Source organism: Seriola dumerili, unplaced genomic scaffold, assembly GCF_002260705.1.
Source record: "Seriola dumerili isolate Sdu_G_001 unplaced genomic scaffold, Sdu_1.0 BDQW01000052.1, whole genome shotgun sequence".
Classification (NCBI taxonomy): Eukaryota; Metazoa; Chordata; class Actinopteri; order Carangiformes; family Carangidae; genus Seriola; species Seriola dumerili.
Window position 1 is genome coordinate 11,550,007 of NW_019174307.1, and position 16,733 is coordinate 11,566,739.

The following is a 16,733-nucleotide window of genomic DNA, read 5'->3' on the forward strand; positions in this document are numbered from 1 at the left end:
CAAACTGCATCTCAACAACACATGACATTTATTGTACATTTTTATTTATTTATAGTAAGTTGCTGTTTTATATGAGTCAAATAAATCTGTTTAAACTACTGAGTTTTGATTATCAATGTATTTTCTTTCTTGTAATTAAAAGTCCTTTTCACAAAATTATGATAAATAGAAGAGTATACTTTAGCCACCTGAAAGGCACTTTTATGGTGATTGTCATGAGCTGATTTTTTTAATGGGTTAGATTTGTTTAATATCTGTGTGTACTCTTTACAACGATGCACAACAGGGGTATAACACAGCATTTCTTAATTGTTTCAACATCTGGTTTTGTTTGCACATCATATGTTAAAAATGAGTGGCAATATGAAAATAACAAGCTTGATTTGATAATGAAATACTGCCTCCAGTAACCCTTACAGGAATGACTGTTACCTGTTGAACTTTTAGACGGGTTCATTTTGTTTCAAACTCAGAAATTCAGATTTCTGATCTAAATAGAAATATAACGTGAAGACGCACTTAAACACCTCGTTGTTTTCTTTTATTTTTATTCCTAGATTATAAGAATGTCTGCCTCAGTTTCCTGCCATTTAGATAGTTTAACACCTGCAAGACTGTATCTTCTTTTTAAATATGCTGCAGATCCCTAAATGCAGCTTTGTACACGTTTGCACCTCTGAACAGTGTTTCTGTTGCTCATCTCTCCTGCTTTATGCCTTAAAGTACTGTATGAAGTACACGAATGGTACTGACTGATACCATGTTCAAACCTCTGAGTATACAGATAGAAAACTATTGCAGTGGGAGTTCCTCCAAGTTAATTTTCCCATCAAATGCTGGAGGAAAAACTTCTTTTAGCAAAACCACTGCTGACGTGACCCTGTGAAACTTGAGGCATGGCCATAAGACGGTAAAGGTTTGGAGCAAGTAAATTACCTCGGGGACTGGACATTGTGTCAAGCACACAGTCATGAATTTCTTACAAACTATATCAAAGTCCTGCTCAGCCAAATCCATCCCTCAGCTGGAGTCCCATTGAGATGCATTAAAATGTAAGAACTTGCATTTAGGGCTGAACCGAGTATCTCAAAGGAAGACACCAATAATTTGGTAATGCTGATGGTTCGCAAAAATTCATGCAGTTGTCATATATGGCTGAAATTTCTCTTGCATAGCATGACAGCTCACATGTAAAGCAGATTTATGTGAAAATCCACCTAAAACCAGAATTAATATTTCCTATTTTAATGTCCACAAGTCAGTGCTGCTGTTAAGGATCATGGAAAAATTAATTCTGTTTTAGGGTGGATTGTCCCTTTACTTTAACAGTTGTCTGGTTCGACATAAGAGAGCAGATTACAACATTTGACATTTATCTGACATTTAAACCTGGAAGCAAAAACTGTAAGTGACGGCACGACTGCACAGATACCAACTTTTAGAGTAGACTGTGTAAATGTTTACCACTGTAATATCTGCGGTGGCTTATTTAGTAACACCTGGTCAACTGAGTTTACATTTCATCATTTTATCATTATTATGTACTATGATTATTTTTCACCTGCTCACCTTTGTATCAGAAGCCTTTAATATTAAAATGCACAAAGTGAAAACATGTACACCAGTAAGTGCAATTCACAGTAAAATTCTGGGTCAAATACTTCTAGTAAGGTCCCCTGTGGAATGGGTTTACAAGTTGTAAGTAATGGTTTTATTAATGGTCAATAAGTCATTTGCCAATGCCTTATAAATCAGTTATAAGCAGTTAATAAGAACAACTTTGGGTTGCCAGGTTGTGAAAAATCTATTTGCTGGTGTTTATCCTTGTTCTGCCTGATGGTTCCTTTGACTTTTTATGTGTTTAATTAGTCATTGAGAGGGATTTGTATTAAAAAACCCTTTATTAATGACTTAATAACATACTGCTGACTTGATGGTTGGTAGAAAATGAGAAATCCAGGACTATTTATTAATATTTTACCAGTATTTAAAACTACTTTTCTACCTAATAGAAAGAATAAACACCAGTTGAGGAAGTTTTTCACAGTCTGTCAACTCAAAACACGTTCTTAGTAATGGTTTCCAACTGATCTGTAAACCTTTTCACCTGTTTTGAGCTCCTTTGTGTCAAAATCGTTGAATACCAAAATGTACAAAGTGAACACATGTACCAATTCACAAGAAAAAACTAAGGGCTTTGTTAATGGTAAATAAATCATTCAATACTGCTTTATAGATTAGTTAGAATTAATAAGCAAAAGTTTTGAGTTGCCAGAATGTGGGAAATTTTTGGTGTTTATCCTTTGTTTGTTATTAACTTAGTCATAAATGTTGGTCAAACATTTATAAATACTTAAACTTTTTCAGTTTCTTTTTCAGTTCCCACCAAGCCATCAAGTCTTTTGTATGGTAAGTCATTAGTTAACTGGTTTCTTTTACAGAAATCTATCTTAATGAAGAATTAAATACATTAAGAAGCAAGTGTCATGCTGAAGGAGGATAAATAACAGCAAAAGGGATATTTCATGACTTGGTAAGCCCAAACTTGTTTTTATTACTGCCTTCTAATTGATGTTTAAACGATGATTTATTAACCATTTCTAAAGCAATTAGTTATAACGTATAAACTGTTTTTAAAGGGTGCCTTATTAAAAAGTGGCACCAATATTTATTGATCATGAAAAAACTTCCACATATTCAGAGATTGCGCTTGTGTATAATGTGACATCTCTAAGATGATTTTGAGGAAAAGTACACACGCTGTCTTTGTGTAAACAACATATTTAATTTGGCTCAGAATTCAAAGCAGTGACCTTCCTGTTTTTTGCACATTTTTGTGAGCTGAACTCTTCAAGCTTCATCACCAACAGCTGCCATAACTTGATGTAAACAAGGTTTAATCTCCACTGGTTTTTTATCAGTCAACGGTGTGACTACACCACTCCTGTAGCCAGTTTTGTAGTTTAACATGGCTCCAGTGCAGCCCAGCAGGACTCCCCCTTTCCCTCATGACTGTGTATAAAGCCGTGGGAGAGGACTGGGAACATTAATCCCTTCAAAGGAACAGATCTAATTCAAAATCTGCCGCTCCAAACTAGTTGAGAGGACAGTGATTGTTTCTGCAGGGAAGCCAGATAAAGATCAGAGAGTTGATATAGAAAACTACAACTTCCATTTCGACTGCTCTGCCACAAAAGTTTGGATATTATCTTATGAAAACTGCATATTTTTGCCTTCATTAACTGTTCTGAAACAAAAAAAGGACAAAATATGATATGTCAGTTTAGCCTTTGTTTTAAAGTTCCCTTACGTTACAAATACCTCTGTTTGATTTGGATTCTGCAGTGCATGAGATCCTGTGCTTTTTCTGACTGAATTTCCTCCCCAGACATATGATAAGTTTATAAGGAAACATAATTGAGACATCACTACTTCAAGTGCTGCCATTGTCACCTGATTTAAAACGGGTTTCCCGTATGTGACATGTAAGGTAACATTGATTTGAATTAGCTGCTGGATTTATTTTTTTTTCTTCAGGCTCTTAGCTTGAATGGGTGTAAATTTTAATGCTCAACAAAGAAGGAAAAAAATCTAAATTAGGAATAAGTTCTGATAAAACAACTGATTGAAATGAGTGAAGGAGAAAGAAGTATTTAAATAATTCAGAGAGGGCATAATTAAGTGTTTAATGCCTTGTTGTAGTTCAAAGGCACAACAAAGAAATTTTAATTCAAATTAGAAATGTAAAAGAGAGGCAGATTCTTCAGAGATGAGAACTTTGTGTTGAGTCACTTGATTTGGTCTCTTTCCTCCATCAAGCAGTGAGGCAACGCTCTTGGAGATCTCCAGAGATAACAATGTCACATTGTCACATAGGGTTCTGCTACAAATCCTTAATTACAAAAAGAGGATCAGATGACTACAGCATCCAATACCGGGGTCTCCAGGCGGCATGGGGGTCTTTGATCAAGAAAATCCAATTATTTGTGTATATACATTTCCCACATAGTGATTACTTCATTAATTGTCCCGCCTTTATCTCCTCCCTTCCCATCCCCCCTAATAATCAGCTCCTTTATCCAGACCAACAAACACACCATAGGAGCTTTGTGGATTCAAAGGATTTGCTTTCCCCTCTCAAAGAGCCGCTATTCTTTGATGATTGGGCAGCGGCAAACTTCAAAGTAATAAATCTTATTTCTGACTGGCTGGCGGCCCACCAAAGTCCTTATCAAATTCTAAGAAGTGATCCCTCACTCTTCAGATAGACCAAGGATATCTCGGAGAGAGGAAGCACTGAAGAGTGAAGACCTGCTCGACAAGATATTTTACTGCGAATGCACACATTTATCTAAATTAGTGCTTTTATTTTTATTTGTTTTCATCGAGAGGGAGGAGGACGTTTACCATGGCAGCAGTGGCAGTACTGCGGAATGAAACACTCCAGGCTTTTCTTCAGGTTTGTGCGCAACTTTCTGTTTACTTTGACGACTTTAATAACTTGTAAACTTACAGTGCTCATCCACGTCGATTTACGTTTGGATTGCGAGTCTCGTGTTGCCTGTGCCTGTTATAAGTCGAGCTACTTTGATTGCCCAATGTCATACAATTTAATTACTAACGCTAATAGAGTGCGTGTTAATGATTCGTGCTGCGACATAACGTCAACTTTTATGTCACATCATTCGGGTTACAGGATCGATTTAGTGCAGATGAAATTCAAACTGTTTTGACAAACCATTTCAGCATTTGGCTGCAGAATAAAAAGCAGCACATGATGTGTGTTTTTACCTCATAAAATGTGTGATTGTAATATAGAAAATGTGTGTGTCGATTATCCAGGATCGCACTCCAAACTCTTCTCCAGAGAACTGTAAGCACTCTCCGCTGGCTCTCCTGGCTGCCACTTGTAACCGGATCGGGCATCACCACGGATCAAACCCCACAGATTTTCTCCAGGTCCCCTACGACCCAACTCTTGGCTCCCCTTCGCGTTTATTTCACCCGTGGACTAACGAGGGAAACCCTCAGAGCAGCCTGGCTAGCAATTCTACTTTCGGACTATCCTCCAAGCCCCAGCTGTCTGCGCACATCCAGAGCTCCTTCAGCTCGCACCACGAACTACCCCTCACCCCTCCGGCGGACCCCTCGTACCCATATGACTTCTCCCCGGTGAAGATGTTACCTTGCTCCATGCAGTCCCTGCAGTCCACCTGCCCTCCCACCTACGTCCCCGCTGTCAGTTACGCAGCCCCAACTCCTATTCCGCCCGCTATGCCAAGTTTTGTCACGGGACCCTCCGGCCTTGTGCACCAGCAGCAGAGACAGTTGTCCCCAAACCCTGGAGAGGATATTCCGTGGTGGAGCCTCCAGCAGGGGAACCATGTAAGCCACTCTTCCTCCCTCGGTCCCCATCGCTTCCAGCTGCAGAGGGGCTTGGTTCTGGGACATACGGACTTTGCGCAGTACCAGACTCAAATCGCCGCTCTGCTGCACACAAAGTCCCCTCTCGCAACTGCGCGGCGGTGCAGGAGGTGCAGGTGTCCGAACTGCCAGTCCTCCACGTCCAGCGACGAGCCTGGGAAGAAGAAGCAGCACATTTGTCACATACCGGGTTGCGGGAAAGTTTATGGGAAAACTTCTCACCTCAAAGCGCACCTGAGGTGGCACTCTGGAGAGCGGCCGTTTGTGTGCAACTGGCTGTTCTGTGGCAAGAGTTTCACCAGGTCGGATGAGCTGCAGAGACACCTGAGGACTCACACGGGGGAGAAGCGCTTTGTTTGCCCGGACTGCTGCAAGAGGTTCATGAGGAGTGACCACTTGGCAAAACATGTCAAAACTCACCAGAACAAAAAAAGCAAGTGCCACGACAAGACACTTGACCATGTCAAAAGGGAGGACACGAGGAATATGTTGTAACACACTTTATAGTCATTTTAAACAGTAGAAATCACTATAGTGCAATACAGTCAGTCCTACATTAGTTAAAGTACACAGTGAGCTGCATTTCTACATTGGGTATTTTGTTTATTTTGTTGGTGGAATTCTTACATCATGACAATAGTTTCTAACATTGCTGGTCTGTGTAGCACATTTTTGTATGTATATATAAAGTTTCATAAGTTAATTTGGGACCATGGAGAAGTTATAGCTCATGAGTTTGAATTCACTGTCTATATCATATCAAGGAAGACAAGTTTTCAACTTGTGTTTTGATCATTGTCTTCGGTGGAAGATTTCACTCCCCTGTAAATTATATTTAATAGCTTTTGTTGAATGAAAGTGTCCGTTTTTTGCTCCATATGGGGTGTTTTTAAGCATGCTCTTGAAAAGATCTGCTATTGTTGATATGACCCAAATACTGTGTGAGAATAAAGATTATAACATTTTCCTCATCTCAGAATAATTCATTTAATCTCCCTCAGTTATATGAGTGATGAGACAGTCAGGTTTTATATTTGTAGAGAAACTGAATCCGATGTTACCTGGAATAATATGTGTGTGCTTTGTAAACTGTTGTCAAAGTTTTACAACAGTAAAATTTAGTCATACATTTCAAACTATTTTGTGGAGTAAAATTTAAAATCAAGTGATGTGAGTACCTGATGTTGTCCCTTGCAATTAAAATGTGCTAATATTTAGTTTCCAGCTGTTGATGAAGGTCACAAAGGAGTCATTTGCTCAAAATAGAATATTGTTTATTATTCTGAAAATGAAAAAGATGTCTACATTTTTAAAATCGCAATTTGTTACACAATCTAACCTGCCACCTGTTGTGTTTCATATAACATTTAACAAATGCCAAGCAACATTTAAGAGGCGATGAGGTGACTTATGTTGAGTTGCTCTGCACTGTATTTGAAAATCCTCAGAGAAATATTTAAAAATGTATTTATGCCGTTGAAAATTTCACAATAGAGTGTTAAACTGTAAAATGTATCTGTGCGAGCGCTGAAAGTTGGCCAACAGCTGAGTAAAAACATATAAGAGACTCTTCTCCATCCAACCCTGTCTCCTCGAAATAACCTGAGTGCTTCTTAGGTGCTCATATTCTAAAACAGAACTTTAGTAAACTCAACACTGTGCCTTTTCACTATGGAGGTACTCCCTTCAATACGTTATGAGATATGAGTTTATATTAAAATGTTTCTCGTTTTCATGGGAAAAGATGCAAAAAAAAAAAAAAAAAGTAAAAAAACAATGAATAAAATGAAATAGTACATTAAGTTGTTTGGAGAATATCCCGCATATTCACATTTACTTCACAAATGATGTTATTTTTTTTTCTGCCATTAGAATAAACTGTAGGGATGTTCTAATTTGTTAATGGACTCTAATAGATGTGGTCTATTTGTTTTGTGCTACAGTTTCTGCATTATACATTTAGCTCTGAGGACTTTGTAGTGACACCGTAGGCTGAGATGAGACCCATTATCAAAGAAACATTTTGCCTTTTAGCTGGAATATCACCAGATTCATGTTGTACACAGGATGTGCGGCAGCTTTAAAGTCTTATTTTTTCTGTCTGAGTCACTCAGGGTCTTAATGGACAGTTGACGACAGTCCACATGAAGCCTTTTTGATCAAACTGGTTAAGGAGTCTTGTGTTTTTCTCACTCACAAAGTGGAAATACATAACCATACAGGGCGGATTGCACACTTTTGACACTGCTCTACCACAGGAGGTTACTGTGAATTGCCTTGCTCAAGGGCACTGCAGCGGGCTACAAATGTGTGTTTGTGCGTGCTACAACTTGCTGAACAATTGTAGAATATTTCATGTTGACCTCCTCTACCTAGATTTTCCAGTGGTGACTGGGGATTGAAAGTGTTGACTTTCTGGGGGAAAAAATACTTTGAATTTCTGACCTTTGAGGCTCTTCCTTCCATGACACTAATCAGCCCAATGAGGCGATGAACTCTTCAGCATTTAACAGATGTGAACAAGAGTAGAGCAGACAGTAGCCGCTGCCTGCAGCCAGCAGTCACACTGTTGTCCTGTCTGTCTTATGTGGGATCACTGAAAATGTCAGTATAAAGACAACAACCGCTGCCATTCATTGGAATTTTGAACTGTCAGTTTCTGCCTCAACAGCTCCCCCTTTTGTAAGACAAATACAAATATCCCCCCAAAAACTCCTCACAGTATAAGTCCATGCTTGAAAGACTTTTTCCATTCTTTTACAATGGTACATGTTGTCCTGGAAAGACTAATGAACAAAATCAATACGTACAAGTTCATTTATTAAACAATGCAACCAGAGATTTTTTGGTTCCTTTGTTGTATGGTGGTTAGGTTTGCCACAATGACAGCCAGAAAATCATGTCTTTTTTAAAATCAGTTTAGTTTACTTAATTATCCTGGTGTCTCACAGCTGCAACCAAGTGACTTTTAAGATACAATTCACCTTTCACTTGTAAACAAAAGAGTTGGCTCTTCACCAAAATTCAAACTACAGGATTTGAACCTGGTATCATTCCCAAAGGTTCTTTAACCTTGATTTAAAAAGATTAACTAAGGCTAAGTGCTGCAAATTAGCCTCAGTTAGACACCTACTGCTGTATTACTTCTCATGTGTGACAATGTTTATCTGTATTGTCCCTGTTAAATTAACTCATAGATAAATAAAAACAAGGACTAACACTAGACAACAATTACAATAACAAGGTATTATGTTGTTGCTGGTGTTGTTAAAGGTTTATTTACATCAGTAATATTTGCAAATAGCAGCCAATCAGGACTGTTTTTTTGATGCTCATCAAATGAAAAACAAACACAGTTTTCATCTATAACTCGAGCACTTCAATTATATACAGTAGATACAACAGTCAAAAATTGCTGCTGCTTTGTGCACTTGGTAAGAGATGTGCTAGTGAGATTGTGAGAGTTGTATCCAGTTTTACCAAATCTGAAGAACGAACAATCTGCATGAATATTAACATACATTCATCACAAAAGAGGAGGTATAAAGGGAAAAAAATTGTACAGTATAAGAAGATAGATTTGACCATTTGAACTGTAAAGTCTTTATCCAAATTTCATGATCCTATTATAAAAATGATGCCTATAGATGGATATATTGAATGCACCCAGACTGGCTGCTCCCAGAGGCATTGTGAGGCTCTGATTTGGCTTCATTGTCCAAGACGGCGTCACTGTTCTCGCACACTGCAGGAGGCCAAAATACTTAACTGTTCATAGAAAAGGATATTATATGTTGTGGTATTAATTTATTTTCCAAAAATGAGTGAAAGGTTTAAGAACTTTTCTTTTTCTTTTAACTAATGCCTGTCCATATGTGACCCCAAATTATTTAATCTCTCTCTATTAGCAAAAGCATTATTACAGAATAAATGATTATTTCTAATTATCTTATTCTTTATGTCAATCCATTCAGGGTAATACTTTTAAGCACCTTATTTTGCATACAAGCAGTGTATAAACAGTTATATGACACAAAACACAATAATTAAGTTGTAAGTAGATTTTTAAATATTTATTACTGTATTTGTCAATAACCCTTGTGTTCATAACTGGTTTATAAACAAATAAAGAATGATGGACAATATCATATAAAACTGCCATATGTCTTATATTGCATATGAATATGAAGCATCTTTATATGATATTTATAATATTTAATATGTACCATTTTAATTCTCTTTAGTTATTGATTAATAAAGTGTTTTTAGCTCACCATTACAACTGAGCAAACACAATCCACTGATGAAGGCCAGAGTAGGCAGCTCAAAGCTCCAGAAGCAGTGTAGTAAGTGGACCTTAAAGTAAGATTGAAATACTTTAAAAGGACTAACCGTTTTCCGGTTACAACTGTATTATAGCAATCTATTTATAAAGTGTTTATATACATGCTAAATAGTGGGGGTTAAAACAAAGGCTTGTCCCATGTGAAATAAGGAGTGTCAACCAACAGTGTTAGCAGTGACAACTCCTGCTTAAAGAAGATTTAACAAGTTTATTATTACACTTCTGATTTAGAATAGAAATAATATTCCACCATGTTTAGGAATCATATTCAAAATAGAGTTTAGCCCTTAAAATGAAAAATTAAGTAGTTCACAGTCACCATGAGAGCTTTGGGGTTCAGGTTCAGTCAGCAGTGGGACAGACTTTTTCATCAGACATGAACCTATTCACTGAGCTTTGGCTCCACGGAGGCTGTCAAAATAAAATGACTGGCAGGCAGTAGCATGAATTAAATCCCTGAAGTCAACAACTCTGCTGTACCCTATGGAAGATACTTGTGCTTCCTCAAATTTTGCAGCTGCTGTTACATTCAGTAGGCAAGTGAAAATAGTTTATCTGGACATTTGATAAATGAATACTGAATCTCTTAGCTGAAGCTAGACTGAGTGAGAAACATCTAAATACTTGCTTCTGTGCCTTTAAAGCCCCTGAAAACATGATGCAATTCTGATGTATTTCTCTATAACATTAAATATTCATCTTAAAATCAGCAACAATCAAAGTTCAAATTTGAAAAAAAAAACGTCATTAGGTATTCTTAGTTCTCATTCATACATCCATGGTTTGATCCGATTTTACAGATAGCAACCAAACAACCTACCAAGAAATATTGACTCAGATTTCACTAAATCCTGATTGGTGCATGGCAATACACAGCATCACCTTTATTTTCTAACCGTCACATCCACCTCATACAGTGAGAAGAGCACAAAACAAAACAAAACAAAAGACACAGGAAATCTTTCGTGTTAAACAACCAAAACTGTTTGTCAAAAAATTCTGTGTTCATGTATGACCCTATATAGCTCCCAGTAAGAAGCTGACTGAGGAATTACGTTTGTAGGACCTTAAATTAATTATGACACTGTTAGTGAAAAAACATTCAGAGCATAATATTCAGTTCATTTTCGGTCCATAGTATATCGGTAGCACATTGAGGATTGAGGATTTGAGGTTAGATTTGTTTTATAACTCTTGTTAGTCTTTGTAGAAACTGCTAAACTGCTCAGACCAAATGTATCTCTGGAGTCCATCTTATAACCTGTGTCCTGTTGGTTGTAGCAAACCTGTAGTAGCTTGTTAAATATGTTCTCTTGGTAGAAATATTTGTGTTTTTGCTCAGAAATTGTCATTGTGATGGGGAAATGAACCTACTAGATGCCAGACTAGAGGTGGTCAGTGCATATACAAATGAATCTTTGACACACAAGCTTCCAACTGAACTGACTACACTGATTCACCATTGCCACTGAACAAATCAGTAGCCTTTAGCCATGGAGCTCCCCTCACTGGTGACAGAGAGCACCATTGTTGGCTCAGCCATGATTCACAGTACATTACTTTTTTGTTAATAGCATGAAGGTTCTTTTCCAGACATGTTTTAAACTATGTAAAAAAAAATACTCTGTGATGTTACTGTGATTGATATTTTGTTTAACATGATTTTTTCACATAGAAAATATTCTGAAAAGAGGCAGGAAGCTCATATACACTTACGTCCTCATTCCAAAATTCTGGACTTCGTGCACTACCCACCACCGCTGCTTGTGCAAGGTTTGACCTGGTGAAAATGTAGTGTTAGCATTAGAGGAAACCACAAAGAAACTATCAGACAGTCAGTGTGTCATGGACAACTGATGTATTTTGTCATTTAATTTGGAAGACTTGTTGCAACAGAACTAAAGACAATGAACGCATCATCATTATGAACAGTATGCGCTCACTTACTGTTGTATATACAAGTGTATTTAATCAAAGATTTGATTCCTTGGCACAGGTAAAAGTAAACAAACTCCATAGTCAATGACTACAAATCTTTGAACTCAACTAAACAAAATTATATGAATCAGTAAAGTGATTCGTACTTTCGACCTCTACCCTGGACTTGCTACAAATTAACATGTAGTAGCTTTCTGGCACATGTAACTCCTCTACAGAGGAGCTTTAAGTGTAGGCAGCTGTGAGAGGTGATAGGGGGTTTTCATGTCTCACAGGAGACCCATTTAAACTATACCCAGTGGTTAAGACAACATAACAGACTCATTCAGTCAAAGACAATAAACCTCCTATTATTGTTGTGTAATCAAGATGACCTCATATTGCATCTCATCCTATTTTGCAAAGCACAACAAATGAAAATACATAAAATCCCTGTTGTTCTTTAGTTTATTTACTGTAGCCTACATTTGTTACTTTACCAAAGACAGAGATGTCATTGCTTCATAATTTCATCATAATTTCATGAAGATTTATTTTTCATTGTTAAATAATTCCTCTCATTGTAACCAGCCATTTTGAGTAATTTACATTTTTATGAGAAAATTAAAGGATTGTACTTTTGCATATTTTAATTGGCTTTTAAGGGAAAAATGGGGTATTGGGTATTTAAACCATGAAAAATTGTTAAATTGGATTCTAACTTTGACTTGTTATTTCTAGACATATAAAAGTGTTGTGATAAAGATGAAATTTCATGCCAGTTCTGATTAAAATGGCGACTCTTGAATGGAGATTTATGTGTAAGGGGTCAGACAGAGTCAGTCTCACGCTGGGCTCCATGTTTTATACATCAGTACACAGTGATTAAAGTGTAATTAAAACGTGGTTTTTCTTCATAACTGATTTCCATCTCTTTATTGAATACATAAATATGTTTAGATGCAGATAAGCATTTACATAGCTTCACAGTGTACGCCCAGTAATACAACGCAGTGCCAGTACTTGAACCAGCTACTCCCCGTGGATGTGTTTTCATCCCCCAAGCATTCAGGATCCAACCTTGTTTACACTTTGTCCTTGACCCTCTTTGAGCTTAAACCTTATTTAGAAGTTATGTTTCTGTGGACCTCAAATTAACAAGGAACATTTCTGTCTTTAAAAAAGTAGAATTTATTTATGTATATTTGCCTTGATTGTGTTCCCATACATTTGTGTTATTCTCTCTACAATGACATGAAATCACTCTTTCTTTGTCGTCAAAGAACACAATACAGCGCTGCACAGCTACAACAGCTCGCAGCTACAGTTAGCTTAACTTTTGCATGAAGACTGGACTGATATATCATTTCCTTAATCAATTAAAAAACATAAGTGCTGGTTAGTGTATGCTAAGCTAATTGATTGCTGCTGTCAGAATGAAAAGTTGATGACAATGTGGCATTACCTGTCCTGCATTCAAAATGTAACTTTAACTTCAAAAGCACAAAATCAGCAACGTGCACTTATAGGTATCAAAAGTAAAAATGTTCAAATTGCTGTTGAATCTCACCTGGCAGTATGATGTTATTAAGTTATTTTCATTGTTATTACTGATGCATTCATGTGTAAGCAGCATTTTAATGTTGCATTTGATTGAGTATAACAATTTTACAAACAGTGTATCATACAAGCTGACATTACAGTTTGTCTGTAAAATATAGTAGCACTGTGTCAAATAAATATAAAGGAATAAAAAGGAGGTACAGTTCTTGCCCCACTCTGATTATCTTACCAATACTTATGATATTCTTGTGCCATCAAGTAAAATAAAGCATCACCCTGCCAAACTTACAAGTAGTTGCTAAGTTTTTACTTTAGTTTATTAACGACAAACCACAAACAGTGATTCTTAAACACAACTGTTTTTTTCCAGTTTGTTATTGTTCATTCTTTAGTTTGTTCTGAGCACCCCCAGTGGCAAAATGTTATGTTTTCTCTCACTATTGAGAGACTCTCATGTAACTTTGGTGGTCAAAGGTCAAGGTCACAGTGACCTCACAAAACAAGATTCAGGCCTTGTGAATGTAATATCTCGGGAACTCCTCAAGGAAATCCTTTCAAATTTGGCACAAATACGTAGCCGTATTCTGATGGGTCGATTTGTAGACGTATTCTGATTGGTTAGTTGGTTCGTAGCTCTATTCTGATTAGTTTGTTGGTTTGCAGCTCTATTCTGATTAGTTTGTTGGTTTGCAGCTCTATTCTGATTGGTTAGATGGTTGGTTGATTCAGCACTTGGTTTGTAGCCATATTTGGATTGGTTGATTTTTAGCCGTATTCTGATTGGTTAGTTAATTTGTAGCTGTATTCTTATTGGCTTTTAGCCCTTTTCTGATTGGTTGGTTGGTCTGTAGCCATATTATGATTGTTTGGTCTGTAGCTGTATTCTGATTGGTTGATTTTTAGCCGCATTCTGATGGTTTATTTGTGCCTCTATTGTGATTGGTTGGTTGGTTTGTAGCCATATCGTGATTGGTTGACTTGTAGCTCTATTCTGATTGATTCGGAGTCAAGGTCAGGGTGACCTCACAAAACATGGTTTTGCCTTTGTGAAGGTGATATCTGAGTAATGCCTTAAGGGAATTTGGGACCAATGTTTACTTGGACTCATGATGAACTGATTAGATTTTGGTGGTCAAAGGTCAAAAGTCATTGCTCATCAGGTGATTCAGAGGTAAACAGGAATAACTCACAAAGAAAATGGTCAATTCATAGATATCTTCCATCCTATCATTCATTCTTTGGTAAGTACTTAGTATTGTGTCTCTCTTGTTGTCAGATATTACTAGTTAAACTGTTTACTGACTGAATCAAATATGAGAAAGAAATATAAGAAATTTTAAAGACTTTATTTTTTGGTTTTGGAGAAGGGGATGAAGAGGGGCGTTGTCTTGGACTCATGGCCCCAGCTCTTCTAAAATTCTGGCTACAGACCTGAAATGGTCACAGAAGATTGCTGCTGATGGTATCACAGCTTTGCCTGCTTTAACAAGATCAAACAGAGGTTTTTCACACAGTGCAGCGTTAGCCCATTTTATTGTTAATCCTCAGCACTGAGCTCTGGGTTAAGAGTCATACGTCATCAGCATGTGTCTTCTCTCAGCAGGTGCCTGTTTGCCAGAGGCTGAGTTTTTAAATAGTTGCCTATAGGCTCGATTTTGGAATATAACTTTGATTTTAGTGATCACAATGAATCTGTGCCACCTAAATTTAATGTATCTATTTGTTTGTGCAAATTGCTACATGAAGTACTTTACACTCAAGGCATACTTATTGTGTTTAAAGCCAAATTTGTGCATGCTCTTGCAATTCACTGACAGTTGCAGACTCACACAGGAATAAGAACAGAACCAGGCAATGTTTGTTCCCTCAAGGAAATTTCTGATTTCTTTCACAGGCTTATTCTCAGTCACTGGCAATTCAGACCATTAGACATGTTCAAATTAGACTTTATCCACAGTTTGAAACAGTTAAAAACAATCACTGTCACAAATACAGGAATAATCTGTCTCACAGACTCCCCCCCTCCTCCCTCTCTCTCTCTCTCTCTGTCTCCCTCACACACACACACACACACACACACACACACACACACACACACACACACACTCTCTCTCTAGGTTTGGATCATACCCCATCTTGTGGACAGCCTCATACAGCTACTGCTGAAAATCAATCCCACCCCCTTTCCTTTTGGTTTTTACATCTTTTGTTGTATTTTTTTTAATACCTCTCCTTTGCAACTGAGAGACAAATGTCTGAAAATCTGCTTGTGTGGTTTTATTTTGCAAAGACCTCATGGGAGTGAATATGTATACAACAGATGTGTGATGAGGAGAAATACATTTGTTGTGATGACTATTGATTGTACAAAAGGTTGGATTACCACATGAGCAAAGCAGGCAAATTCCAGCAGTCCCATACCATCAAGGTAGTTGGTAATTTTTTTTTTTTTTTGGTTATTTCATTAATTGCCTCATATGTACATTGACATCAGTTATTGTACAATGATTTCTTGGTGATTGTATTCCTTCTGTCCATACTGTAAAAATTGATCTCTTTGTGTTTCCACAGACAGTGTTTTCTGTCAAATCAAAGAGGGATTTTTTTAATAGAATAGACAGTAACTTTGGAAGATGCCCACTTGATTTAACTAACACAGGCTGTGAAGCCTCATATTATCTTTGTCTGGAAGTAAAATTAATTTTTCACACAAATAGGACTGTAGATTTTGTCTCATCACTTACATTGAGAAGGGATCTCTTCAAGACAAGTGTAGATAGGAGGACCAATTAGTCAAAACAGCCAATTATGCTTTAGTGTACATATGAGCGTTTGAGTTTGTCCTTTGAGGCAGGTCCTGCACTTTTACCTTGTCCTGTCTCATAGAGGGGCCCTGTGTCAAAATCTAGTCTTTATGACTTATTTGTTGTCTAATATTATGCTTACATGGTGCATATTGCAAAATAACTAAATGTTCAGTCAAATGACAGAATCATAACTGTCCCACAGCAATTCTGGGGTCTGTAGAGGGAGGAACCAGGGCGTCAATAGGGACCCACAGCTCAATTCATCCCCTACTCCATCCCTGAGAGTCTTTAGAGAGCAGAGGACAGAATCCTTTAAAGGCAGGAACACATGAGCAGCATGCGGAGCTGTCCAGTGCTGAAAAACACTGCAGTCTCAAATACCTTCAGTATGTGTAAATTACACTTTGTGTTATTAACATGTGATAAAACCTTTGATCAGATTCATAATGATCCATCACCAGAGTCTAACAAATCTCCTGCAACCTAAGAGAGGGTGATCTTTGCTTGTGATTGGCTGTCTCTTGTGCATGTCCACGCATGTCCCTGTGTTCATGTATGATGGTGACATGTTCCAGATTAATGGGTCGGTTTATAATTAGTTTCATGAAGTATTTCTGGAATGGCCCATTTGTGCTCTGCTCCTGCAGGAGTCATTCTTGGTTTCTCACTGCCACCTT

The 16,733-nt window shown here is 37.4% G+C and overlaps 1 protein-coding gene across 2 annotated transcripts; it reads left to right on the plus strand.

Moving 5' to 3' along the window:
* Positions 1–4,408: 4,408 nt before the first annotated feature.
* On the plus strand, positions 4,409–6,114 carry sp5 (Sp5 transcription factor). 2 transcript variants are annotated; one of them, XM_022741082.1, is made up of 3 exons: positions 4,409–4,459; positions 4,843–5,286; positions 5,323–6,114. In XM_022741082.1, exons 1-3 carry the CDS (start codon positions 4,409–4,411, stop codon positions 5,917–5,919), a joined length of 1,092 nt encoding a protein of 363 aa, XP_022596803.1. In that variant the 3' UTR covers positions 5,920–6,114. The 2 variants fall into 2 exon arrangements, with proteins under 2 accessions (XP_022596803.1, XP_022596801.1); XM_022741080.1 differs by having other exon boundaries at positions 4,843–6,114.
* Positions 6,115–16,733: the final 10,619 nt, after the last annotated feature.

Bases quoted from the DNA above. Each gene is read 5' to 3' on its own strand.
- sp5 (XM_022741080.1), top strand. From the start codon at position 4,409: ATGGCAGCAGTGGCAGTACTGCGGAATGAAACACTCCAGGCTTTTCTT. The intron at 4,460-4,842 runs GTTTGTGCGCAA...TCGATTATCCAG, and splicing joins CACTCCAGGCTTTTCTTCAG to GATCGCACTCCAAACTCTTC.